The 27122-nt window shown below is 37.4% G+C and overlaps 1 protein-coding gene across 1 annotated transcript; it reads right to left on the reverse strand.

Moving 5' to 3' along the window:
- Positions 1-7378: 7378 nt before the first annotated feature.
- LOC103964186 (2-hydroxyisoflavanone dehydratase) lies at positions 7379-8531 on the reverse strand. Its single transcript, XM_009377085.3, has one exon. The coding sequence runs from the start codon at positions 8419-8421 to the stop codon at positions 7519-7521; it is 903 nt and encodes a 300-aa protein (XP_009375360.2). The 5' UTR covers positions 8422-8531; the 3' UTR covers positions 7379-7518.
- Between the last annotated feature and the right edge of the window lie 18591 nt (positions 8532-27122).

The following is a 27122-nucleotide window of genomic DNA, read 5'->3' on the forward strand; positions in this document are numbered from 1 at the left end:
GGTAGCCGGAGGTCCTGAAATCGAAATACCGATCGACTCTATTATGATTGACCTCAGGGATCTACCGTGATATAGTGCACCCGAGCGCACGAATGACAATGTTGACGTGCCTACAAACGAGGAGGAATAGGAGTCTGAATCTAACAACAGTGATGGTATTTATTCTAGTTCAGACGAGGATTAATGAAAACTTGTGATGTAATGTAATGTGCTGCGAAAATTAGATAACCGAAATTAGGCTCATTAAGTCTCAATTTTTTGTGCTCGCAAGTATACGAATCAAATAACAGTATAACATATAAGCACGAATATCATGCCACAAAGATCGAATTGATTCTAAAAATCTTACTGACTAAATTGAAACAAATTGTAATTGAGAAGTTTTAATGGAAAAGAGAGAAAATTTGAATTAAACTGAAAATGAAATATGACTTGAAAATAAAATGCATGAAATAATAAAATTAAAAACATAAGCAAATAAAACCTAGGGCATTCGAATTCACCGTAACCAATTCTACTCAATTCCTTTAATATGTTATGCTCAAGTAGTTCCCCAATGTTGACGATCAATTTTCCCTAAATTATTCAACGGCCATGGCATCTGGTTACATCAAAAGTATTTTTACTTGTTAACCCTCTATAGCATCTAGATGAATTTAAACAAGTAAGAACTCATTAAACTCTTTGGAAATCATTGGAAAATCACACAAACCCTAATTGTATGGCATCTACAAATAGGTGTTTATGGTATTAGTTGCATGAAGCTAAAACCAAGTTAAGTATGGCATCTACTCTAATTTGCATCAAATCAACCTAATTTAAACCTAGATGGTGATCAAGCATCTAAATAAAAATCAAGCGCATTACGAATAGCAAAAGATACTCAATAAAATGAAAAACTTGATAATAACAATGCCACAAGACAATTAAGTATTCATGATTAGGCTACATCGTAGCCCTAGCAAAGAAGAACTTCAAAGTAGCTCTCCTCTTTGCCGCAACCTTGCCGCAGCCCCACTTTGTGAAATGTGATTTTGTTTGGTGGATTCGTGGCTTTCTCCTTACTTCACAATGGAGAATCAATCTCCACTTATAAAACCTACGGCAAAGGTTACTAAAGGCGAATTAAAATGACCATTAATCCTAGCTTAATGGACTTTCAAGTCCTTATTAAAGAAAAGAAAAATAAACGGAAATAATAAAACTAATAATTAAGTTCTCTCCTAAAATCCATTGAATAGCATTTCCATGTCCATTTGATCTTTAAAATCATTGCAGTTTCATGCATTTGTCATGGTGTAGTTAATTAGCCTCTTACTCCATTGAAATTACTCTAGACACCCAAAAAACTTGTTTTCCACTCATTTTTTGCATAACTCCGGTATTGAATGCCTATAAATTAAAACAATATAATTAGTGCATTTAACCCATTCATATAGACAAAATCCAAAGGAAATCTATGATAATAATATTTGAAAACATGCACCCATCATAATGATATTTATTGAATGGCATTTATTTTGTATACAAACAAAAGTTTCCTTTAACAATATTTATTTATTTAAACAAAAAAATAAATTAAATTTAGAAATATGCACGACGACGTTTAGGAAATGTTTGTTATGCAAATATTTAAAAATTCATTTTTTTATTTAAAAACTAGTCGCGTGACAAAAATTAGAACACCCTCGTCGTGCAAACATGTAAAAATTTGATTTTTTTGCCAAAATTGGGCACATTTTTATTTCAGCACCTTTAATTCACTCTTCTCTCTATCTCTCTCTCGTTCTCTGCATGCGAAGCTCACTCTCCTCTCTCTCTCTCGATTATGTCCAAACTCACTCTACTCTCTCTCTATTCTCTCCAGCTCTCACTCTTCTCCTCTCTATCTCAATTCTCTCCAGTTTTCTCTCTCGAGTCTTTCCCTATCTCCCTCTCTTGCTCTCTCTATGTTTCTCTATCTCTCTGTCACTCTCCCTCTCTCATCCGCCACACACCGTCGCTGCAACAATACTAAGTAAGCACCCAGTATCCCTTAATTCAATTATTTAGTAGTGGAATTTTTCATTTTTTCTGTTGAATTGTTTTAATATTTAGGGTTCAAATTGGAAATCTTGGGTTAGGGTTTGAATTGAGAATATTGGGTTATGGTTTTCGAATTGAGAATATTGGGTGATGGTGTTCAAATTGGGCAAGATGCAGGGTAAATCTGTTTCAAATACCTAATTTATTTTTCTTAGAAGCTTTAAAAATTGTAATTTGTGGCATCTATTTCAAACACCTATTGATAATATCTGAATGTAATGTGTGTTGTTTTATGAATGTAATGATACCACTATATGTTGAATTGTTCTCATGATAATTAAGTGATTTTACCAAGCTAATAGTTTAGTATGTTAACCTAGGATTCATCTAAAGTTTTTAATTATTTGGTTTTTTGGGTAGGTTCATAAAAATTCAATAGTTACAAAATACTGTGAAGGAGGATACCGAAATTCGTGGTGGATGACAAAAAAATATCTCCAATCTTCTTTAGAAAAAGTTGGTTGATAAATTCTTTGGTTACACTGTTAAAAAGTTATCTTTCTTATTCTTTGATTTTCTCATTAGTGAACATCTTTAGTATATTTTTCAAGTTATGATATGATGTGTTAAAATTTCAAAGAGACAAGACTACTCACATTGATATTGTTCTCAACTTACTTAATTACATGTGCAATCCAATATGTGTGTAGTTTCTTCACAGATTCATGGCCAGTGATGCAATTAGAAGTGAAAACACTTGATACGAGTTGTAAATTTTGTATTAAAGTCCCCAGTTGGTATAAATTGTTTGAATTGTTGGGTGGATGTGTTGTTTTTGTTGTTATATTGTCTGCAAGTTTTAGGAAATGTTATAGTTTTAGGGGAAGTTCTACCGAATTTTTTATAAAAAAAATAGAATTCGTCTAATGTTTACTTTGCTTATTTGGTAGTTCTAAAAAAACCAGGGCCCCATGCAAACTTCTAAAGACGTCACAGACCACTCGAACCACAACCAAGAAGACCACCATTGCGTGGGATCCTCGACATCGTACGGCTGCAACAAAGGAGCAGCACAGTGCGTTGGCCAGCGACATTGACTCGATTATCAGGAATCATTGCCCCTTTTGTGGGAGTCAAGGAAAGATGTCCCACCTAAAGTCAAGGAAGTCGTTCTTCATGAATTATCGGTAAGTATTTTCAACCTCAAATATAAATTTTTATTAAAGTATACAAATATTATAAATTTTAACTACTATTTTTTGTTGAGTTTTGCAGCATCACTATGAGCTCACGAACCTGGAAGCCAATCAAAACCAGTACGTCAACGACCTTTATGCCGGTAGGTTCACTTAATGGAAGAGCGACCTCCACAAGCATTATGAGAAATATGACAATCTGGAGGTCCCTCTAGCAGTTGGGTGCCCTATGGAGTTGGTGGATCGCCAGGATGAATGGGAGTGGCTCTGCGACCATTTTCAAGACGAGAAACACCTCGTAAGTATAAATATATATTTCAATAATATATTAATCAAAATAAATTTATTTTTAAATAAAATTTTCATTTTTTCATTAATTTGTTATAAATATCTAAACTAATACGTTTTTTAATTCAATAGAAAAAAGTGAAGGCAAACTCGATCAATCGGTCGAAGAAGAAACTTCTTCACCGCTCCGGCTCACAACACTTCTCTTATAGGTTGGAGGAGCGACGTAACGTAACCGTATATTTATTTTAACTTTTCATTCTTTTTACTCTCTATTACACAATTGGTAATCTATGTTAACATTTTTTTTCATGGGGGTTCAAAGTTTCCTGAGTTTGACATGTTCAAGGAGGTGTACGTAAAGCCCGGGGATAAGCTGACGGAGCCGTTTCGTGTAAGTTAGTTCAATTTTTTAATATTCAATTAGTATTAATATTAATTACATGTATATTAAAATTAATTTGTTTATTTCATTTTTCTAGTCCACCATGGTGGAGAATGGCCAAACCGTTCTAGAGAAAGTGACTTCCCAACTTCCCCCAAAGACCCCGATCGAGGAGGTGTTTCCCCCTAAGGATACCGGTTTTCAAATCATGACGGACACACTCAATCAGACCCTCGGTCGTAGGCATGGGAATGTTCACCGGGGGCTTAGGAAAGCCGACCTTGGGGACCCGTCTACCTCATCCTCCAAGCAGAGAACAAAAGAGGTCGAATCGCTGACATCTGAAGTGGCAGACCTAAAGGAGCATATTGCCACCCAACAGTCTCAACTTATGGCCTAAAGCAATTTGATGAACCAAATTTGTCTCGCCCTTCAAATCTCTGGCATTCGGTTCCCTAACATTGAACTACCTCCAACAACGACCTCCTAGCGCCCCCCCTGCTGCAGCATCTACGACCTCCTAGCTCCTTGCCCCAGCAGCTACGACCTCCCAGCCCCTTAACGCATCAGCAGCACCACCAGCAGGTGATTGTGACATGGACGACCACCTATTTTGGTTTTGTTTTCAAATTTTAAAAAAAAAATTCCTTTGTATGTACATTTTCAATAATTTTTTTAATTCAATATTCTTCTTTACATTTTATGTTTTTAATTTCATTAAATTAATTTATACATAAAACAATATTATCAACATTTAAAAGGAAAAAATAATAAATAAATAAAAATTATTTTAAAAATTAATTTTAAAATCTTACTGATACGGTCTCTAAGTCCGTCAGGCAAGGGTTTGGGGGTCGAACCCCAATTTCTTCGCTCGAAGTATCACATGCAACGAACACTCATTCGTCGCTCTTCATTTGGCGCAACGACCACCAATTTTGTCATGCAACATTCGTAAAATGAAGCACTTTCCTCTGTTGCATCACGAGCTTTGCACGACATTCTATTCGTCGTCCAATGTTTTTGACGACATATTTGCCTCTGCGTGACGGATTTCCCTTCATCACCTAAGCAATTATGCTTAGTTGTGATCCCTTCGTAATTTTCCAGTTCTTAACAAATTGTTGTGTCAAAGTGTCTTCAACTGAATATATCATCTTTAGAATATTAGTTCCATAATGTTATTGCTTTTAAAAAGATTCATGGCTACAATTTGATTATTTTGGTATTACTTAAGGTTTTTTCTTTTTTTTGGTTATGTCGTCATACATGTTACCATTTATATTATTTTTGCAGATATTATTGTGGTACTACTGTTAACCAAAACTGAGGAAATAGCGTAGGATATAATTATTGTATAATAAGCAAGATTCTAAAAAAACGTTAGGCACTAGTCGGGCGGTGGACTAGCGCCTAGCGCCTAGGCGGCCTAGGCAGATTTACATAAATTTACACTATATGTTATAAAATATGAGTATATGTGTATAATTTTAGGACTTTTTTTTGTAATTTTATACAAAGAATAGTGGGCTTAGTTTGTTTTTTCTTTGAACAAAACAGTGGGCCACAAAATGGATCGAACTTGAAAGAAAAGCCATTTTTTTCAATTAAACCGACAGCTTTTCTACAACCTTTCTCGGTTTCTCCAATGCTGGTCCCAATCAACCATCACTTGTTTAGTGGCTCTAGGCTAGCATTTATTATTAACAGATCTCCTTCTCTTATTTCTCTATCTGCAAAGAGATCCCCTTCTCTCTTCAGTTATGCCTTTCTTTTCCTCCCTTTTTCAGTTTTTCTTTCGACTCTCTCTCTCTTCTCTTCAACAGAACGAATAGATCTCTTCAACAGATCCCATTTTCTCTCTGCAATAAAACCCAATGGACGGATTATGTGTATTGTTCATCCATGTATTTCTCAATCTACTTGGGTTCATCAATTGATGTTGGGTGCAAGAGCGCAGGTTTGAAGATTTAGGTTGTGGGTGGTGGATCGTGTGAATGTGAGGGGAGATTTGCAGAGAGAATCAGTTGCATCGACCGCTGCCTAGCACCACCTTGAGCACCTAGAGACGCCTAGGCGGCCGCCTAACCTGAATGATTTAGCCCAAATTGGATCGGGACTCCACCGCCGAGCGCTGATTTTTAGAACACTGATAATAAGTACTTCTCTATAACCACATATACATATAGCATTATTTAAAAACTAAATCATTGCGTTTTCAAGCTTTTATTTTTTTGATAAATTAAAATGCTCTCCCGACAAAGCTAATTTTATTGGTAGAGAAAAATTGTGCAAACAAACTGTGTGTCAACAAAGGATAAGGATCCCATCTAGATTCAAATGATGGGAATCCTATGGATCTTTACAACATAGCCGTTCATTGTATATCGTGCGGTCAGAAATCATTTGAATTTTATTATTTAAAATTAAACACAAATAATAACTGACAAAAACTGACCGCACAATATACGATAAATAGCTAGGATGTGAGGATCCCTAAGATCCCCACCATTTGGATCCAAATGGGATCCTCACCCATCGACAAACACATCTTGTTGGCTATAAGGTACATTTCGAAGGCTTCTAAATCATTTTTTCACGAATTGTCAGGGATTAAGAATGGGGACAAAATATGTTTTGTCGGGAAAGAACCACTGAATACAGAAATGGCCAACAAATTTTTTCGTCCGGAAAGACTCTTAAGTTTAGACTAGAGAAGTTATATACGTTATATAAGTTCTTGGTTGATGAGTCGATATCATTAACTAGAGAAGTTATATAAGTTCTTGGTTGATGAGGTCATGAATAGAAGTGGGAGGGTGCTCAAACCAAACTAAATTCAAAGGTAAAAATCATTTTTTGACGAATTGTCAAGGATTTGTTGGGAAAGAACCACTCGATACAGAAATGGTCAACAAATTTTTTCGTCCGAAAAGACTCTAAGTTTAGACTTTTATCGACAAACTAATTTTGTCGCTGAAGTTAAAAAAAAAAAATATATATATCTTTTAAATGAGTCGATATCATTAACTAGATAAGTTATATATAAGTTCTTGGTTGATGAGGTCCTGAATAACAGTGGAAGGGTGCTCAAACCAAACTAAATTCGAAGCAACAGACAAAGCTAACCTTGCCAAACGATGGGCAATTCCATTATTTTTTACGCGAAACAAAAACAAACTTACTAGCAGTAAACGAAGCTGCACTATAAAGGACATCCCCGGCAAGCAAATCCATTGTGTACCCACTATCCACATAAGTAGTGATGATGGATATAGCTTGGGAAGAGTCATTCTCCAAACGAACTCGATGATAACCCAACTGTGAGGCCAATCTCACCGCATGGAGAACCGCTTGCATCTCGACATGGAGCGCGGATGAGAGTGCTGGGATCTTCCATGCTCCTGCCTCCACGAAACCCCCTCGAGCATCTCTCAACACTACTCTTGCCCCACCAACCTTCTCTGGCAAATTTGTCGCACTCAACCCAACCATCCTCCATTATTTCTATTAGTAGATTAAATTATACAACGACAACACAACAATAATATAATCAACACTGCGACGAAATGTCAAAATAAGTTTATTACAGGTGTCAAGGCACAGGGCAGCAAGGTAAGGTAACTACTTTTGGTTGATGAAGGATCCAAATCTTTTCACCAAGTCCGCAGCATTCTCACAGTCCGAATTGAACAAGTGAAACACATGTCCTTCACCATGCTCCACCACGTCGACACTCCCTCCCCACTCACTCTTTTTCAGGTCCTCATAGTACAGCTGGCCCGCCCCTCTCAGATGGTCTCCCGCCGCGAAAAATATCAACATCTTCCCGCACGCTAGCCTTTTGAAATCCTCTGGGGGCGGCCTCAGCCTACGATCCTCCAACCCACCGTTCTCCGGACATATGTACAGAAACATTTGGTCGTCCTCCTCCAAGCCCCCAAAGAACGGATGCACCAGCACAACTCCACCAATCTTCAAATCCGGTTGCCCGATGGACCCGACCCGGACAGCCAAATAGTGCGACAAATTTGCTCCACCGCTGTCCCCGCCTATAAGCAACCGGTCAAAGTCAGCGTACTTGTTTAACCACGACTCGGTTCCATCCCCACTACCGTGGGACGCGAGCCATTTGAGCGCCGCCCATGAGTCTTCATAGCAAGCCGGTGGGGGGCGATCCGGGAACAACCCGTATTCGACGGACACTACGATTGCGTGGGCTTCAGCTGCCAATCGGCCGACGAAGTTGTGATAAATAGGAGAGAAGGCAGACTCGAAGATAAACCCACCGCCGTGGAGGTAGAGGAGAACGGGGAGCTTTTGGGCCGGGTCCTGGATCTTGGGAAGGAAGATACGGGCAGAAACGGCGGGTTCGGGTTGAATTGTGACGTCCTTGGATTGGACACCAGTGACTGCGTCAGTCGAAGGGGGGACCTTTTGTGTCTTGTAGAATATTTCTATGCGACCGTCTTTGTACACCCGGAAGAAGCGAAATTCACGAGCAATCTCGTCGTTGATTGGCTCCATCTTGGATAAGAGGAGGTTACAGAGGCTAAAAGTTTTAGGTTTGATGATTTGAGAGAATGGTGGGATAATGGGAGGGAGAGACTAAGACAAAATTGTGGGGTTTAAAAAGGAAATGGAGCAACTTGCACATAAAGTCGTAGTCCTTGTTCAAAAGATAGTGGCTAGATCGTCCAAAGTTTGGGTTGTCGGGAATCTTTTGTGTTTGTCATTATGTTTAACAAACGATATTATCTACATTAAGAAAGAATTGTGATATTAATCTCACAATAAGCTAGTAATAATGTAATTTAAATTCGTCTTTTTTAGCGACAATCGAACTTAAGATTTCTCTCTTGCAAATGAAAAGTAATGGTAATTATTATAAGGTAACTGCATTATTTTTTAGCTAATCATAAAGATGAATGCCGGCAATCTTTTCATTTTACCTTATCTATATGTATCTTATGAAGTTGCAAAAGCATTCAAATAGTCTATTTTTCAAGCCACCCTTTAAAGATAAGTTATGCCAAAAAGTAATGAAATTTGAAATTGTTTAGTTAGTCAATGGTTAGACAATAAATAGACGAATGATGTTGTTCAGTTGAACATTGAAAGTTTGACAATGTTAATCAAGTACATAAACGATTTTCTAATTCGGTTGGTTTTTAGCAGAGTTGATTTTTTTTAAATGACATAGAAAATAAACAATTTCGATTATGTACAACATTACAAGATGAGAAGAAAAACCATAAATGTAGAATAGAAGGTCCGACTAAGAAGGTTTAGCATCTAGTCTTGTAATTGGCAATAGTGTTCATAATTCGATATAAACTACGGATTTGTATTAGTTAATTATATATGTTCTATCCTGGCCAAAAGAAACAACAACCAAAAAAAGTGAAGATAATACTGAAATTAATGGTGTCTATCAGTTCAAGTTGGCGAGTTAACAAAGGGTATATCCACACACTATTTTTTACTTCTTACACCCTCTTATAAATTTTTGTCAATTTTTTTAGTACATCAATATTTTTACAATAAGGGGAGGGGAAATTCGGTTAAGCCACACAATAGGCAGCCTAATTTAGTATCAAATTCATCATCTACGAGATTCAAACCTAAGACCTCTCTCACTTCTAAGCAAAGAGGAATACCACCAGACCGTAGTACTGAGTGACTATTAATTTTTGTCATTTGATTTTCTTCAATTTATTCGATCCGACAGCTGAAAATTAAGATAATGTGTGAAAAATAAAAAATGATATGTTGATATAGCACACCCCTAAAAAAAGAGTGAGTCCTACAACACGTGTTTGCCGAAGCCAACATAGTACTATGAGTAAATGAGTCTGTTGATATGAGAAATCACTTTCATTGTCTTTGTTTTAGTTCTGTACTAAACCACCAAGATAGGCAATTAGTGGCTTTTGATTATTTAAGAGAGATTTTGGATGCGATCCCTAGTTATCAATATTTTTTTTACTGAAGCCTTGTTGGTTTTCAATTTTTTATTTTAGTCCCTAAAATTAATGTGATAATTTATTTCTATGTATGTTACTATATTTTTCAAATAAAAAATTGAAATTTATAGTTGTTTACGTTAATGAGATTTTAAATAAAAACTCATAATTTGTGGGATTAAAAATATTAAAATATAAATTATACTATTGTGTGTGTGTATATATAAACATGGGTACATTCATCAAAATTAACCAAAAAATTATTGTACCAAAACATGGGTACATTCTTCAAAACCACACAAAAAAAGTAATAGATATTAAGCTTAATAACATTAGTAAATTTCTTCGATTAAACTTGACATGGATACATTCTCAAATCAAAAGAAAAGAATGTACCAATATAAATTACAAAATGGATTGGAGAAAAATTGAATAGATTTTATATAAAAAAAAAAAGATACATTTTATGTCACATCCGGGCCCAGGGCGCTTCACTTCCCGGGCGCGCTCCACCACCGTAGCACGATATTGTCCGCTTTGGGCTTACCATTCCCTCACGGTTTTGTTTTTGGGAACTCACGAGCAACTTCCTAGTGGGTCACCCATCATGCGATTGCTCTCGCGCGCTACTCGCTTGACTTCGGAGTTCCCATGAAACCCAAAGCCAGTCAGCTCCCAAAAGGCCTCGTGCTAGGTAGGGATGTGAATGTACATATAAGGATCACTCCCCTGGGCGATGTGGGATGTTACAATCCACCCCCCTTAGGGGCCCGACGTCCTCGTCGGCACACTCGCGGCCAGGGTTAGGCTCTGATACCAAATTGTCACATCCGGGCCCAGGGCGGATCACTTCGCTGGCCTAACTCCACCACCGTAGCACGATATTGTCCGCTTTGGGCTTACCATTCCCTCACGGTTTTGTTTTTGGGAACTCACGAGCAACTTCCCAGTGGGTCACCAATCATGGGATTGCTCTCGCGCGCTACTCGCTTAACTTCGGAGTTCCCATGGAACCCAAAGCCAGTAAGCTCCCAAAAGGCCTTGTGCTAGGTAGGGATGTGAATGTACATATAAAGATCACTCCCCTGGGCGATGTGAGATGTTACATTTTACATATAACAAATTGTTATATTTAAGAATGGGTACATTTTAATATTAAAAATTTGAAATAAAATTACATGAATGGGTGCATATAGGATTAAAAAATTGAAAACATTTTATAAAAAGCTAATGGGTACAAACTTATTCTAATTTTTTATTTATTTTGGAAATTTTTTAAATTGAAAATTAATTAGTGAGGAGTTTAATACGGGTGTGAGTATTAAAATCCTAAATCAATTATTATTTTTTATATTAAAAAATTATGTAACTGACGTGTAAATACATCATTACATTAATGCTAGGGACTTGGATCAAAATCTGAAAACTAATAAGGTTTTAGTCAATTAACATTAGTAACTAGAGACCGGATACTAATTTTTCCATTATTTAATTACTATGAAAATAAAACATTGAAAAATTAAAAATTAATAAGATACCATGTCAACAAGATGACGTGTTGACGTTGATATAAACTTGTCACTTATGGCGTTACTGGTCTTTTTTTGAGAAATTCTAAAGTACGAGACCTAAATTATCTGGCTCATTTCATCCTAGCCTTTCTACATGCACTCATGTGCATGCGAAAGATCTTTTTTACATCCCGGCGCACTAAACGTAGCATGTAGAATTATTTTTTCTTTTTGCATTTGTTCACCCATAAAGACTTCTTATAGTTACAATATGTCAAACGCGCCATACAATGTTTAATTTTAATATTTGTACTTGTCAAAAGACATAATTTCATTTTAATTTTTTAGCTAAACATTTGTATGAATTTTTGCACCACTAGATTTAAATTAAGATACTACAAGTCTCACAACTTGAAAAGAGAAAAGCACATAAACAAAATGAAGCTAAACATAATATTCCTGATCAATCTCCCATATCACAAATGCACAAAAATTGAAACTTTATGTCCAAATAGCAAAAAAAAAATCACATATGCATACACCATTTAATTAGGATCATTTTGGTTCTCTAATTGTTAGAATGAGACCTTCTTTGTTTAAATAGTTTGATTGAGGTCCCTAACGTCATTTGAGAGATTTAACTCGTACATTTATGCATTCAATACCCCCACAAATTATGAAATTTAAACAAATACAAATAACATTTTTACAATATAATAATTACTTTAAAATCAATAATAAAGTAATAGTATTCTTCACATAGTTCTAACAAAAAAAGTAATGTACCCCATAATTATTAATTTATTTGAAAAATAATTATTGGCATATTATAAAACATAAAATAAATACATGTAACTATCGAAGTAAATAAACCACACAAAAAGACAAACTCGATATACAAAGAGAAAACTAACCCTTTGTCTAAAAAAAATCACAATAAAATTACAAACTTGAAGTCCGAATTTGTGACAACCCGTCCCTAATTTTACGTTTTTATTTATTTTACTCAAGGGAATTGACGAACACACCCTAGAGGCAAGGACTTTGACTTCCGTTAACTATCGTTTAGAGAAACGTATGACTTATTCTTTTAGCATATTTAAGTAGTACTCATTGGTACGAACACATAGGTGAAAGCCGTTTGCGAGTCCGGATTATAACGGTATAGTTACGAAAGTTTGAAGTTTGTTATTTAAAGGTAGTTAATTGGTTAAGGAGGACCAATTAGATAAAAGGTAGAAAAAGGCAACAGCCCAATCAGAAATCAGGAAAAAAAAAAAAAAAAAAAAAAGGGAAGAAAACTCCCAGCTTTCTCGTGCACGCCACCACAGCAACCACCCAACTTCCAAGGCCGATTCCTGCTGATAGGAGCATATTCATGCGACTTAAATGGCTTGTTCTCGTACATTTACGTTATGTTTCTTTAGTTATTTTAGTCCTTTATGCTTCTTTTGTGTGTTTTCAGGATCATAAGACGTGTTTGACGAAAGGATGCATTATGGAGTGTTTTGGGGCCTTTTGGAGCACTATTGGGCTAAGGATGGATAGCTTATGCTTGGAGCCCAAGTGTTGGATGAAATTGAAGATCAAACCATTCACTTATCACTTATCAAACCATTCACTTATCACTTATCACTTATCACTCCCATCCACTTCATCATTGCAACACAAATCACCCACATGCACTCTTAATCATTCATCCATTTGACCACAAATCATTCTTTGCCGTGCACATAGTCTTCCCTTCACATTCACCCACATGCACACACATGCAATTACACACACCATCTTCCCCTTTACAAAACACTTGTGCCGTGCTTATACATCATTTATCCCATCCCATTTCCAACCTTTCCACATGCAATTTCTTCCACATGCATTCCCACTTTCCTAGTTGTCATCCACATGCAAACACTTCACACAAACAAACACCCCATGCCGTGCATCTCCACAATCCCATTCATCAACACATGCTTTCATAACCTAATTCACATGCACATTTAATCATTCAAACATGCAGCCACATAATCATTCACCCTATCCATTCTATGTCACAAAACAATGTCAAATGCACCATCAAAACATCCTTTGCCGTGGCCCTTGCAAATCCATCCCATTTTCAGCCATTACACTCCTTCAATTCAGCCACCATTCATTCTTTATTCCACATACACTCATCATCACACACCCTAGCTATCATTCACATGCATTCACATGCATCACAACCCCAAAACCATCAAGAAAACACCCTTGCCGTGGCCTTCACTCACACTTCCAGCTTTCCACCTTGCATTTCCAGATTATTCCTTCATCATTGCATCCATTCATCAAGACATCTCATTTCATACACAACACCACACCACAAACACATCCACTTCTTCCTAGCCGTGAGTCCCCATTCCCTTACAATCCAAACACCATTCCTCATCCATTTCCATAATTCCCCAATCCATTCAAACACACCAACAACATCCCTTAGACCTTGTGCCACAATAAAGAGGAAGATAAGAGGGCCTAAACGTTCATACAATTCAAGTTTGAGTTGTTGGAATGTTTAGGCGTTTCTTTGATTTCAATGTTTAATTTCAATTCTCTTTGTTTTGTACGTATGAGGAACTAAACCCCCCCTTAGATAGGGGGTGATTCGAAATATATGTTTATGCTTGCGTTTTGATTTGATTACTTCTAATTGCGTTTCATAAGTTGTGAATTCAATTTGTTTAACTATTTGATTGATAACCTATTTATGTATGTTTATTGAGAGTTCACGCTTAATTTTCATGCATGAATATGACGCTAGAATATAAGTGAGTTTCACGTAATAGTTATGAACTTATATTCACAAGTAGTGGAGGTTGCTTATAAACAATCGTGTTAAACAAATTCTTGGCATAAGTTTCATGCAATCATAGTAACGAATGCCTCGTCAACACTTATAATTTTCATAGAGCGTAATGATTCTTGCTTGTATCTCTATTATGCAATCATGTAGGGGACTTGTGGGGAATGTTTTGGGTTGTCGTATGCAATCATCCAATTCAATAACGTTAGGAAGATTTGAAGGTTAATTTAAGCGGACCTAATTAACCCGGGGTGATGAGTTTCATAATTCATTGAAATGCAATTGGAAATCTTTTTATTATGCAAGTGTAACATGTGTGGAGATGAACCCCTTGGCTAGCATCCATTCATTCCATTTCATCAATTTCATATTTACATTCTGTCTAGTTTATTAACTTGTTTCGTTATTTCAATTTTCGTCAAACCTCAATCCCCCTTTTGCTTTAATGTTCAATTTAGTTAGAAATCAATTTAGTTTGTGTTTTTAAAGCATTTTGAGTCTTTTGGTTTGTCTTAGTGTTTTAACGTTTAGTTTCACATTCTTTGAGTCTAATTTAGTGTTTTATATTGTTTTTACGTTTTTGAGTCAGTTTCCAAGAGATTAACAATCCCTCCTAATCCCCGGTCCAGAACGATCCCTACTTATACTTATACTACAATTGACAAAAAGAGGGTTTAATTTGTGTGCGTATAATTCTCGCATCAAATTTTGGCGCCGTTGCCGGGGATTAGCAACTTTGCTAATCTCTTGGATTGTTTTATTTTCGTTTGTGTGTATATATTTTTAGTTTTATTTTGTTGATTTTAGAAGCAAGACATGGCACTTGATAGTGCTTCTCTTTTGTCACAGCTTATGGAAGAGTACCAAACGCAAAGAGTTGGTACATTTGATCATAATCAATCAAGGAACGACGTGTTTTCCAATACTTACAATTCGGATTTGAGTGATCATTCAAACTCTATGTGGTGGGAACCTCAACATATTCAACAAGAAGGATATTGGCAGCCTTATGAGGAGTTCTATTCAACGTCTATGCATCCACCACAACCTCATATTCAATATGCCCAACCAAACTCAAGTTCGTCAATAGATTATAATCAAAAGCTTAATGAATTACTTTGTTTGGTGCAGGGCTCACAAAATCAAGACAATGAGGCTCAACAAGAAGGTTATTGGCAGCCATATGAGGAGTTCTATACAGCACCTATGCAGCCACCACAACCTGCCCAAAGCAATGTAAGTAATTCCAGTGATAATGATACGATTTTTCAATTACTTACTACTTTGACGCAGGAAGTCCAAACTCAAAACAAGGACGAACAAAATCAAGACAAGAAGTTGGGTAAATTGGAGGAGCAAATTGGGCAGATTATGGGGTTCATGAAACAAATTCAAGAGCAAAGTGAACTCTCCAACTCAACTATTGAAAACTCGAAGGAAGATTTTGAAATCCATAAGGCTATCACTTTGGGAAATGCTATGGAGGTTGGAGCTGACCTAAAAATGTCCAAACATAGCCTAGAAGTGGATGAGGAGCTGCTAATTGAGGAAGAGGAACACACGCAACCTATGGCAAGGGTGGAAACACCTTTGCCGCAGGCACCTATTGCTCATACGCCATCCAATTCAGGTAAGGTTGTTCCAAAGTTAATTATTTCTAACCCCGTTCCACTGAATATCCCTATTCCTTGCAGGATCATGCAATCCAAGGAAGAAGAGGGTGAGAAAGGCATCTTCGAATCCTTTCCAAAGAATCAAGAGCAAGATGTGACTGGGGAATGTCTAGAATTCGTCAAAGAGGACATATTTGAAACCACAAAACCCAAAGAAGTTGAATTTGATGACATTGGACAAGTCATAACCATCACATGCAATCTGGCCAAGTCCAATATCCCTGAAACTTTCAAGGGAGTGGTGTTTGTCATTGAGTTCTTGTCGGAGCACACAGGTAAGCCGCCTCCCTGAATTTCAATTTTGTTTTATACTGATATGCTGTTAATGATCCAGGCACCCACTCTAGAATTTAAACCATTACCGGATCATCTCAAGTATCACCCCCCCATTCAAAGATAAATTCCATGCCGTGGGTTCCAATTGAGCCTAAGAAGGCTTCGTCCGGCTGCAAGACGTAAAAGAAAGCGCTACTTGGGAGGCAACCCAATGCACTGAATAAAACAAAGCTTGTTCATTAATTTTCGAGAAATTACAAATGTATCTAACAAAGAAAGAGAAAGGTGGAGCCTTCACAAGGGTTGTGTACGTGAGGCCCCACTACGTGGCAACACTCTCGGAGCAGGAGGCATCGGAGCAGGAGGCATCGGAGCAGAAGGCATCGGAGCAAGAGGCATAGGAGCGGGAGGCACCGAAGATAGATCATTCAAGGCCCCAATCCTTGGTGGAACGCTAGATGATCCAGGAAAGAGGTGCCTCTGGAAGAAAGCCGCAAGCCTTTGACGGTCATCAAGCTCATCAAGCTTCCTCTTTATGCCTGTCGAATAATTGTTGGCAAGCACGTGCAAACTTTGGTTCTCGTACTTAAGCTGTTTGATCTCTTGCTTAAGACTCTCCACCTCCGCCATCAATGATTCAACCTGACGGGAGCGAGCAAGTAGGCGTTGGCCCATGTTTGACACAGAGCCAGCGCACTGAACACTGAGAGCCAGGGACTCTTGAACGGCCAACTCATCGGACTGTCCTGAAAGCAGCTGACTATCTTTGGAAGTGAGGAGGTTCCGAGCTACTATCGTAGCCGTTGTTGCATCCGTCATCACAGAGTCCTCATCTGTAAGAGGGCCATGAGAAGATAAGAAGGACGGGCACCATACCTTATCCTGACGCGGCGCAACAGGATCATTGCTTAGACTCAAATCTAAGCAAATGTTCGATGGGTTAGATGAGCTAGCCATTTTTCAAGAAGTTAAAAGAGAAGGGTTGGATGGAGTGAAATCTCGACGGGCCGGAGACGATTTCTGGGCAATTTTCAAGTGTGCATGCTAGAGGTGATCGATCACCTCTATTAAAGGAGAGGCGTTCACCGATTCAGAAATGAAGAGACACCACTCTTCAAAACCGGAATTTCCGGCGTAAAGATCGCCAGCTCGTTAGACGCAATCCTGGCTTTTCAGAAAGCGTGTGTAACTTTGTCAAAAGCTCCCAGCTTTTCAGAAGACGCGTGGAAGGCGAGAAATCAGCTGCACACTTTTGCCGACAAGCGTGGGAGACAAAGCCGAAAGCTCCCGGCTTTTCAGAAAGCGTGTGCCACTTTGTCGAAAGCTCCTGGCTTTTCAGAAAACGCGTGCCATTTTGTCAAAAGCTCTCTAACAAAGCTGAAGACACGTGGAGGTAATTTCCGCATCCGTATTGCCACTTGCCATTACAATTCCTATATACATCAACATTCATGGCAAGGCATACACCAGAAGCGCATGACTTTCCTTCTCGGCCGAGAATGTAAATGCAACTCTCTCAAACATGCTCAGTTTTCTCCTTCTCTTGAGAACACATTTTCAACCATGGATGTATCCCCTAAAGAAGATACCAAATGCCTGGAGTACAAAGGAGGCAAGAGGAAACGGTGGATCGAAACATGTGGATTCATTCGCTGCCTCTTCGAAAGCAAAGGTATCTCATATCATCAAGGGCGAAAGCAAAGGTATCTCATATCATGCTCTTTCCCTGTCTTTTCCTTTGTCCTTGATATTACTTGCATGGCAAAGTGAAAGAAGCAATCAGCCGGCACTTGGAGTCTATCTGGACTCTATTCCCTGGTTGCTTACCTAGCGTTGCTCTCGAGTAGTCATCTTCAACGGTTGATACACTTCCAGAGAAGGGACCACTTCTGCAAAGGGGAGCAAGTAAGGCAAAGGAAAAAGATACATTGAAGCATGAGGAGACAAGCATATGCTGAGCTATCCTCTAACCCTCTTCAATACGAATTGGAGAGATTGAACAAAGAAACAGATAAAAGGAGTAACCTCAGACCTTCGGGGGAGACCAAAAGAATCCTGCTGCCCAGTTCAAGAGTAGCACAAAGGAAAATCAACGATCGGAGGAAACCAAAAGAATCTCCAGCTCAGTTCAAGAGTAGCCTGTGGAAAAACTCACGATGAAGCCTCACTGCAATCACCAAGGAGAAGATGGAATTTACACTCCATAACCAGATTTGCATCCCTAAACTCTTCTCTTTGTTAGATACATTCTGCCATGTTTAGTAGGTTTAGTTGATGTTTATGTGTTTACTTTTGTTTGGTGTGTTTTAAGCTTAAAACATTGAGGACAATGTTTGATTTAAGTGTGGGGGGGGGGTAACTAAGTATATTTGATGCAAATTCGCGGGATTTTATCACCCATAACTTCTAGTGTTGTTCCTTGCTGTTTTAAAATGTTTTTAAACTGATTTGGAGTGTTTTAGTGTGTTTTGTGTTATAACTCCGAAAATCACATAAAAATTTGAAAAACATGTTTTGAAAAGCCTAAAAAGAGTGTTTTGCGTCGCTTTTTTTTGTCGTAGGTACCTTCCAACACTTGCCTCAGGATTTGGTTTTTAATTGCATGACTGTTAAAAAGAGTTATAAACATAGAGAAAAGTTTGATTTACTCTTGGTATATGCTTGGTTATGGTTATAATGTATGACTTCACATGCAATCATAAAAGAAAAATTAGTTTTTGTAACATGCCTGAAGGAAGGAACTCAAACAAACGCTACAACCCTGAGAGACTTGAGCCTATAACGTTCTTTGGAGAGTATAATCTGTGATTTCTTGTTTTCTAAAGTTGTTGCATGATCTCATTATTCTTTGCTTGGTTACTACTTAAAAGGCGTTTCATCATATAGTTCCAAATGCTATAACTCATGCCCATTTCATTCAAAGCATGTTATTGATTTGCATAACACATATTCAAGAAGAAGTTGTGTAGTGACCACCACCATAGCCAAATAGCCTTACTTCCCATATTTCGTATATGTTGTAAGTTTTAACCCCGTTGAGCCTTGTTTAGCCTTTATTCTTTGTTTACCCACATTTTCCTCACCTAGCCTAGTTTAGGACAATCCCCATCCTTGTTCTTAAAAGATAGTGAGCATGACTTAATTGAATTCCTTTCGAGTTACATTATGAAAGAAAATGAGTGTGGGGGAGAGAGTGTTTAAGTGTTTATGTATGTTTTGAGATTCAAAAGAAAAGAAAAAAAAAAAAAAAAAGAAAGAAAGAAAGAAAAAAGAGCTTGAAAAAAATGAAAGAATGAGTGATTGAAGAAAGGGTCCAAAACACCAATTCTGGCCGTAAATTGTCTAAATTCTCCCTTTTTGTTCAAAAGTTGAGTTTTCATTCAAAAGTGAATTCTAAGTTGATTCAAGTTCTTTGCTCACTATTTCTTTAAGAACCTTTGTTTTCCATATCCCTTCTTTGTTATCCACACGCCCCGAACCCCATTACAACCCGTGACTTCAATCTTGAGTGTTATGTGTTTCAATTTGTGGAGTTTGAACTTGGTATGAGCATATGGTGTCACTGGTTCTCGTGTCTAAGTAGTAGCATTCCATTCATGAGATCATATCTAAACATGCTTATTAACTCCAGAAATTGCGTTCTTTGTGATACATATATGTGAGTGTTCGGTTTCATGTTTACATCAATCTTCTCACATATACTTAGTGTAGGGTGTGTAATCAGAAAATCTGTGTAAAAATTGAGTGCATATCTTGTGAGGAATTGAGCAAACTCTCTAAGGCATGTTACTACATTCAAAACATGGTTTTAAATGCTTAATTGTGAAATAGTATGTGGTGACTGTGATTAAGAATGTAATTAAGTGTGAAGATGACTAAAATCTGTGGGAATGATGATTTTTAACATGTCATGTGCATTGGAAATCCCTAAGACGATTGTTGGAAGGTTTAGGTTGTGTTTTACTTGTTTTGTTTCATTTCGTTTTGTTTTGTTTTTCTTTCTGTTTTGCTTGAGGACTAGCAAAAGATAAGTGTGGGGGTATTTGATAGGAGCATATTCATGCGACTTAAATGGCTTGTTCTCGTACATTTACGTTATGTTTCTTTAGTTATTTTAGTCCTTTATGCTTCTTTTGTGTGTTTTCAGGATCATAAGACGTGTTTGACGAAAGGATGCATTATGGAGTGTTTTGGGGCCTTTTGGAGCACTATTGGGCTAAGGATGGATAGCTTATGCTTGGAGCCCAAGTGTTGGATGAAATTGAAGATCAAACCATTCACTTATCACTTATCAAACCATTCACTTATCACTTATCACTTATCACTCCCATCCACTTCATCATTGCAACACAAATCACCCACATGCACTCTTAATCATTCATCCATTTGACCACAAATCATTCTTTGCCGTGCACATGGTCTTCCCTTCACATTCACCCACATGCACACACATGCAATTACACACACCATCTTCCCCTTTACAAAACACTTGTGCCGTGCTTATACATCCTTTATCCCAACCCATTTCCAACCTTTCCACATGCAATTTCTTCCACATGCATTCCCACTTTCCTAGTTGTCATCCACATGCAAACACTTCACACAAACAAACACCCCATGCCGTGCATCTCCACAATCCCATTCATCAACACATGTTTTCACAACCTAATTCACATGCACATTTAATCATTCAAACATGCAGCCACATAATCATTCACCCTATCCATTCTATGTCACAAAACAATGTCAAATGCACCATCAAAACATCCTTTGCCGTGGCCCTTGCAAATCCATCCCATTTTCAGCCATTACACTCCTTCAATTCAGCCACCATTCATTCTTTATTCCACATACACTCATCATCACACACCCTAGCTATCATTCACATGCATTCACATGCATCACAACCCCAAAACCATCAAGAAAACACCCTTGCCGTGGCCTTCACTCACACTTCCAGCTTTCCACCTTGCATTTCCAGATTATTCCTTCATCATTGCATCCATTCATCAAGACATCTCATTTCATACACAACACCACACCACAAACACATCCACTTCTTCCTAGCCGTGAGTCCCCATTCCCTTACAATCCAAACACCATTCCTCATCCATTTCCATAATTCCCCAATCCATTCAAACACACCAACAACATCCCTTAGACCTTGTGCCACAATAAAGAGGAAGATAAGAGGGCCTAAACGTTCATACAATTCAAGTTTGAGTTGTTGGAATGTTTAGGCGTTTCTTTGATTTCAATGTTTAATTTCAATTCTCTTTGTTTTGTACGTATGAGGAACTAAACCCCCCCTTAGATAGGGGGTGATTCGAAATATATGTTTATGCTTGCGTTTTGATTTGATTACTTCTAATTGCGTTTCATAAGTTGTGAATTCAATTTGTTTAACTATTTGATTGATAACCTATTTATGTATGTTTATTGAGAGTTCACGCTTAATTTTCATGCATGAATATGACGCTAGAATATAAGTGAGTTTCACGTAATAGTTATGAACTTATATTCACAAGTAGTGGAGGTTGCTTATAAACAATCGCGTTAAACAAATTCTTGGCATAAGTTTCATGCAATCATAGTAACGAATGCCTCGTCAACACTTATAATTTTCATAGAGCGTAATGATTCTTGCTTGTATCTCTATTATGCAATCATGTAGGGGACTTGTGGGGAATGTTTTGGGTTGTCGTATGCAATCATCCAATTCAATAACGTTAGGAAGATTTGAAGGTTAATTTAAGCGGACCTAATTAACCCGGGGTGATGAGTTTCATAATTCATTGAAATGCAATTGGAAATCTTTTTATTATGCAAGTGTAACATGTGTGGAGATGAACCCCTTGGCTAGCATCCATTCATTCCATTTCATCAATTTCATATTTACATTCTGTCTAGTTTATTAACTTGTTTCGTTATTTCAATTTTCGTCAAACCTCAATCCCCCTTTTGCTTTAATGTTCAATTTAGTTAGAAATCAATTTAGTTTGTGTTTTTAAAGCATTTTGAGTCTTTTGGTTTGTCTTAGTGTTTTAACGTTTAGTTTCACATTCTTTGAGTCTAGTTTAGTGTTTTATATTGTTTTTACGTTTTTGAGTCAGTTTCCAAGAGATTAACAATCCCTCCTAATCCCCGGTCCAGAACGATCCCTACTTATACTTATACTACAATTGACAAAAAGAGGGTTTAATTTGTGTGCGTATAATTTTAAGTCCGAATTTGACTAACTTGAAGTCCGAATTTGTGACAACCCGTCCCTAATTTTACGTTTTTATTTATTTTACTCAAGGGAATTGACGAACACACCCTAGAGGCAAGGACTTTGACTTCCGTTAACCATCGTTTAGAGAAACGTATGACTTATTCTTTTAGCATATTTAAGTAGTACTCATTGGTACGAACACATAGGTGAAAGCCGTTTGCGAGTCCGGATTATAACGGTATAGTTACGAAAGTTTGAAGTTTGTTATTTAAAGGTAGTTAATTGGTTAAGGAGGACCAATTAGATAAAAGGTAGAAAAAGGCAACAGCCCAATCAGAAATCAGGAAAAAAAAAAAAAAGAAAAGGGAAGAAAACTCCCAGCTTTCTCGTGCACGCCACCACAGCAACCACTCAACTTCCAAGGCCGATTCCTGCCAACCCGGTGGAACTTCTCAACGTCACCACCACCATATTGAAGCTCTCATTCCTCTCTACAAAATCCACCCAAGAACCACCTTGATTAACCCATGTATGTGGCGGTTTGAGGCCACGAAAGTTTACGGTTCTCACGATGCTCTAGCTACCCTTTTTTATTTTTTCGGCAAAACAGCAAAGCGATGGCTAATGCCACCACTTGGGCTTTGTAGCCCATCATACTAGGAGCAAAACCCAAACAACCTTGACCCCGTTGGACCACCGTAGACGACGAATCGACACTGGGAAGCTTTAGGCACCTACCGGCTTGGTGGGAAAAATTGACCATCTTCCGTCCACTTTTGGACTTCGTGGAAGGTATGAAAGTTGTTCCTCTCTTTGAGATCTTCATTTTTGTGAAATTTGAGAATTTTTAGAAATAGTGAAATTTTCCGGCGAACCGTGGCGGCCAGTGGGCCTAGACTCCACCTGACCTTCCTAGGCTAATTTTGAAGCCCCGATTCCACATTTGACATCCGTTTAGTGAAATTATGATGTTTAATATAGTTTCATAGTTGACCACCTAGTCAACAATTAAGAGGTCTTTGTATGAATTGACAATCCAACTGTTGGATCGTCACCAAATTTTAATACATTATGGTATGTAACATTTGAGGATATTTGAAACTTACAGATTAGAAATCTGACGTACGGATCTTCCCAAATTGGACTTGTAAATTCATAAAATAAAACATTGACCGCCACTTGAATTGGCAATTGGCAAAAATCCAACCGTTGAATCATAATGAAACTTTAGTATTATGTTCTAGAAGTTTAATGTGGATCTTTAGAAGTTTTGGATTGGAAATCCGAGATGCGGATCTTCCGGATCGAGTTACGTAGAGTTGTGGACCCTACCGTTGATCTTTGACTGAAGGTTGACTATTGGTCAATGGATCTCAAATCATTCTAGAACGTCATTGGGATATGTTTTATGTAAACTATGGGTTCTACGCAGGAGTGGATTTGTTACATTACCGTAAACTATGGATTTTATGTAAATTATATGACATCAACTTATATTTCAATTAACCGTAAATATCGAACGTGATATCAAAGATCTGAACCGTTCATCTTCTTACATCCGCCAGATGATCATGTTTTCAAAAAATAAAATTAAGAAAGAAGAATAAAGCGTAAATGACAATCGATGGTTAAATATAAATTTAAGGTTTATGGATTAAAGTGTTTGATTTTGAACCTGACCTCTTCATAAAAGTGGTAAAGCTTATCACTATAAGTGATTGTATACTTTTTTTTTTTCACATTTTTTACACTTCTACAATAATTATTATTAATTTTGTCCTCAAATAATTATATGAATAAATACATAATATAATATTAATAATATTGGTAGGTACGGTATACCACCGGTACTAGTTTTGGATACCAGTACCGTACCGAAACAGTATGGTACAGTACAAATACCATACCATTACCATTGGGACAAATTTTTGGTAATAATTTGGTATGGTATGGTTGGTAGGGAGATTGGTACGGTAATTTGGTAAAAATTTCCATCCCTAGTTCTATGGATAAGAGTTCTGAGACGTGACTGAATAATTGTTCTAGGTGAGGATCGTTCGTGACGTCTCAATATTCATGCATGGGAGTTGTAGCGCCGACCTAAGGTGAGTGGTTCTTTTCCCTTCTATCGTATATCTATATATCTATATATATATAAGATTGACATCTCCACAAACGTTTATAAATTGAATGCTTTGGAGAACTAGCACGAACTACGAATGGCTTGATCCCTGTTTAGGGTACGTAGGTAGTCTAACGAGACGTTAGATGCATCCATATAATAAATGAGACTAAATAATTGAGACAATAGCCTTGTTTGGGGAATTGAGCAATGTGAGGGACATTGGTGGAAAATGTGAGATTCCTTATGATTTGGCGGTTAAATGTTGGTCATAAATCAATGTGTGAAGAATCAAGAAATTAAAGTAAGGAAACGTAAGTAATGATAGTTAATTAAACTAGTGTCTAGTTGGGCTTATCACCAATAATTATTCCCGAAAATAAATAGTGTGGAAGTGGGGCATTATAGATTATGCATTTCACGCCATGTTGTATATATATATTTGGAAACACTATGTTATGGTTGAGTATTAGATTGCATCATGGCATATCCATATGTTTATTATCTGCACATAATTATTGTGAATGCTTTGAAGTGTAAAGGTGAACGCAGGACACAAAGGTAAGTTCAGGTGAGTTTATGGTATTAGTTGAAATGATGGAGTTAAGGCATGACTACATTTATGTTTTAGGCAACTCCGACATTGTCGTACATGTTGTAATAATTGGCAACTCTGACCTTGTCGTACAGGTTGCCCATAAGTCGTACATGTTATATTAGATGCAGTTAGAGCTCATAAACCTGCACCCTGGTGTTAGTGCTCCTGCCCGTGGCCATGGCACAGTTCTTCATGTGATGTTCACCTCCCTCACCTTACGCTCACCTTGGATCCAAGGTAAGCGCACAGTCTTGTCATACAGACCACAATAAGTGGTTCCGACTCGTAGTTGACCCGTGATTATTCACACAGTCTTCACGTGATCGTAACACTTAAGCGTTTTTATTTACACCCAATCCTATCGTACAGACCACTTTAGGTGGTTCCAACTCGTATGCAGATATACTTATTAAGCTATTGGCTAGCATGTTATTGAGCTATTGGCTAGCACGTGAGCTATTAGGTAGCATGTTATTGAGCTATTGGCTAGCATGTTGATAAGTTATTGATTCAATCGTACAGGTCACGTGAGGTGACTCTGGCTAGCATGTTGATGAGCTATTGGTTCAGCCGTACAAGCCACAATAGGTGGATCCGGCTGACATACCATTTCATATTGATTTATTTCACCTAGGTTACTTATTCTTGTTGAGATATTTGACACGACATAGTTATGAGACTATTATTTTGGTTATGGTTTTGAGTTATAGTCATGCTTGTTATTTTTTGGGAAATTATACAGGTGTTACGGTAAAGGGTTACTGCCTTTGGTAATTGAAATTGATTTGAAAAGTTTTGTTTCGCTCACTTACATTTTCTATTTTTGCACCCCTCCAGGTTCTAGCAGCAGAGTTCTGTATCGACAAGGTGGCACTTTTCAATACAGATGTCTTCTTATGATGGTATAATCATTATCTTACCTTATTGTACTATACATATGATCTGTATCATGCGTGAAATGGGTCCAGACCTGCTCATCGCGCACTTGTGTACTTAAGCACTTTTAGGTTTTAATTTATTCACATTTTATACACTATCACACTTTATGGCTTCGTCACCTTCCAGGTGTCAGCCAGTATAGCTCGATTCGGGATCCTAGTGGACATTCCGGGTCGGAGTGTGTCAAAATTAGTCACACAACATATACAAAATATATGTCTTGTATTCAGAAACATTGTTCATAATTCCATATAAACTACGGGTTTGTATTAGTCAATTGTAAATGTTCTTTCCTAGCCAAAAGAAACGGAATAGGATTCTCTCCCTCCTAATCTCTCTCCCTTACCATCTTCTCTTATTTAAACGATTACTATTAAACAACGTCAATATTTTATTTTGAATTTGTTCTATAGATAAAAAAACAAAAAGGAGATTGTGAGAGAGGAAGGAAAATGGATGGTAGTAGAACGGGAAAGAATTCTACTATGGAAGAACAACAACAACAAAAAGTGAAGAAAAAATGAAATTATTGACTTAATGAAAGAATTGAGTCCCACAACATGTATTAACAGTTTGAGTCCTTTGGGAATCTTTTGTTTTTGTCTTAGCATCTCAGTCTAGATGCAATGATGTCAAAGAAAGGATGGATTCCATGTTTCGAAGAAAACAAATAGAAAGCAGATAATATTAATAGGATGTATGGTGGGATGCCGCAATCCACATCGGATGTCTGGTGGTGTCTATGAGTACTGCAGAAGGCAAAGGTAAACTTTGTGTACTGCCCTTATGTTTCGTAGTTTTTAATATTTAGTACATCAAGTTTTTTTTTGTCTCAGAGTCATACTTAAAGTGTTAATTTTGGGACAGTCTCATACATCAGTTAGTCAAACTATTATTTCTCCCGTTAAGTGATGACGTGATACCTATGTGGACAATGACTGGGAGCCATGTGTCATTAAAAATATTAAAATAATTAATTAAATAAAAATTTAAAAAAAAAAAAAAAAAAAAACCATCCCTTCTGCCACCCAACCCCCCTCCCCGCGGGGCCCCCAACCTAGAACAAGAACAAGAACCCAGAAGAAGA

The sequence above is a fragment of a genome, unplaced genomic scaffold (genome assembly GCF_019419815.1).
Source record: "Pyrus x bretschneideri cultivar Hongxiangsu unplaced genomic scaffold, Pyrus_bretschneideri_v1 Contig10, whole genome shotgun sequence".
NCBI lineage: Eukaryota > Viridiplantae > Streptophyta > Magnoliopsida > Rosales > Rosaceae > Pyrus > Pyrus x bretschneideri.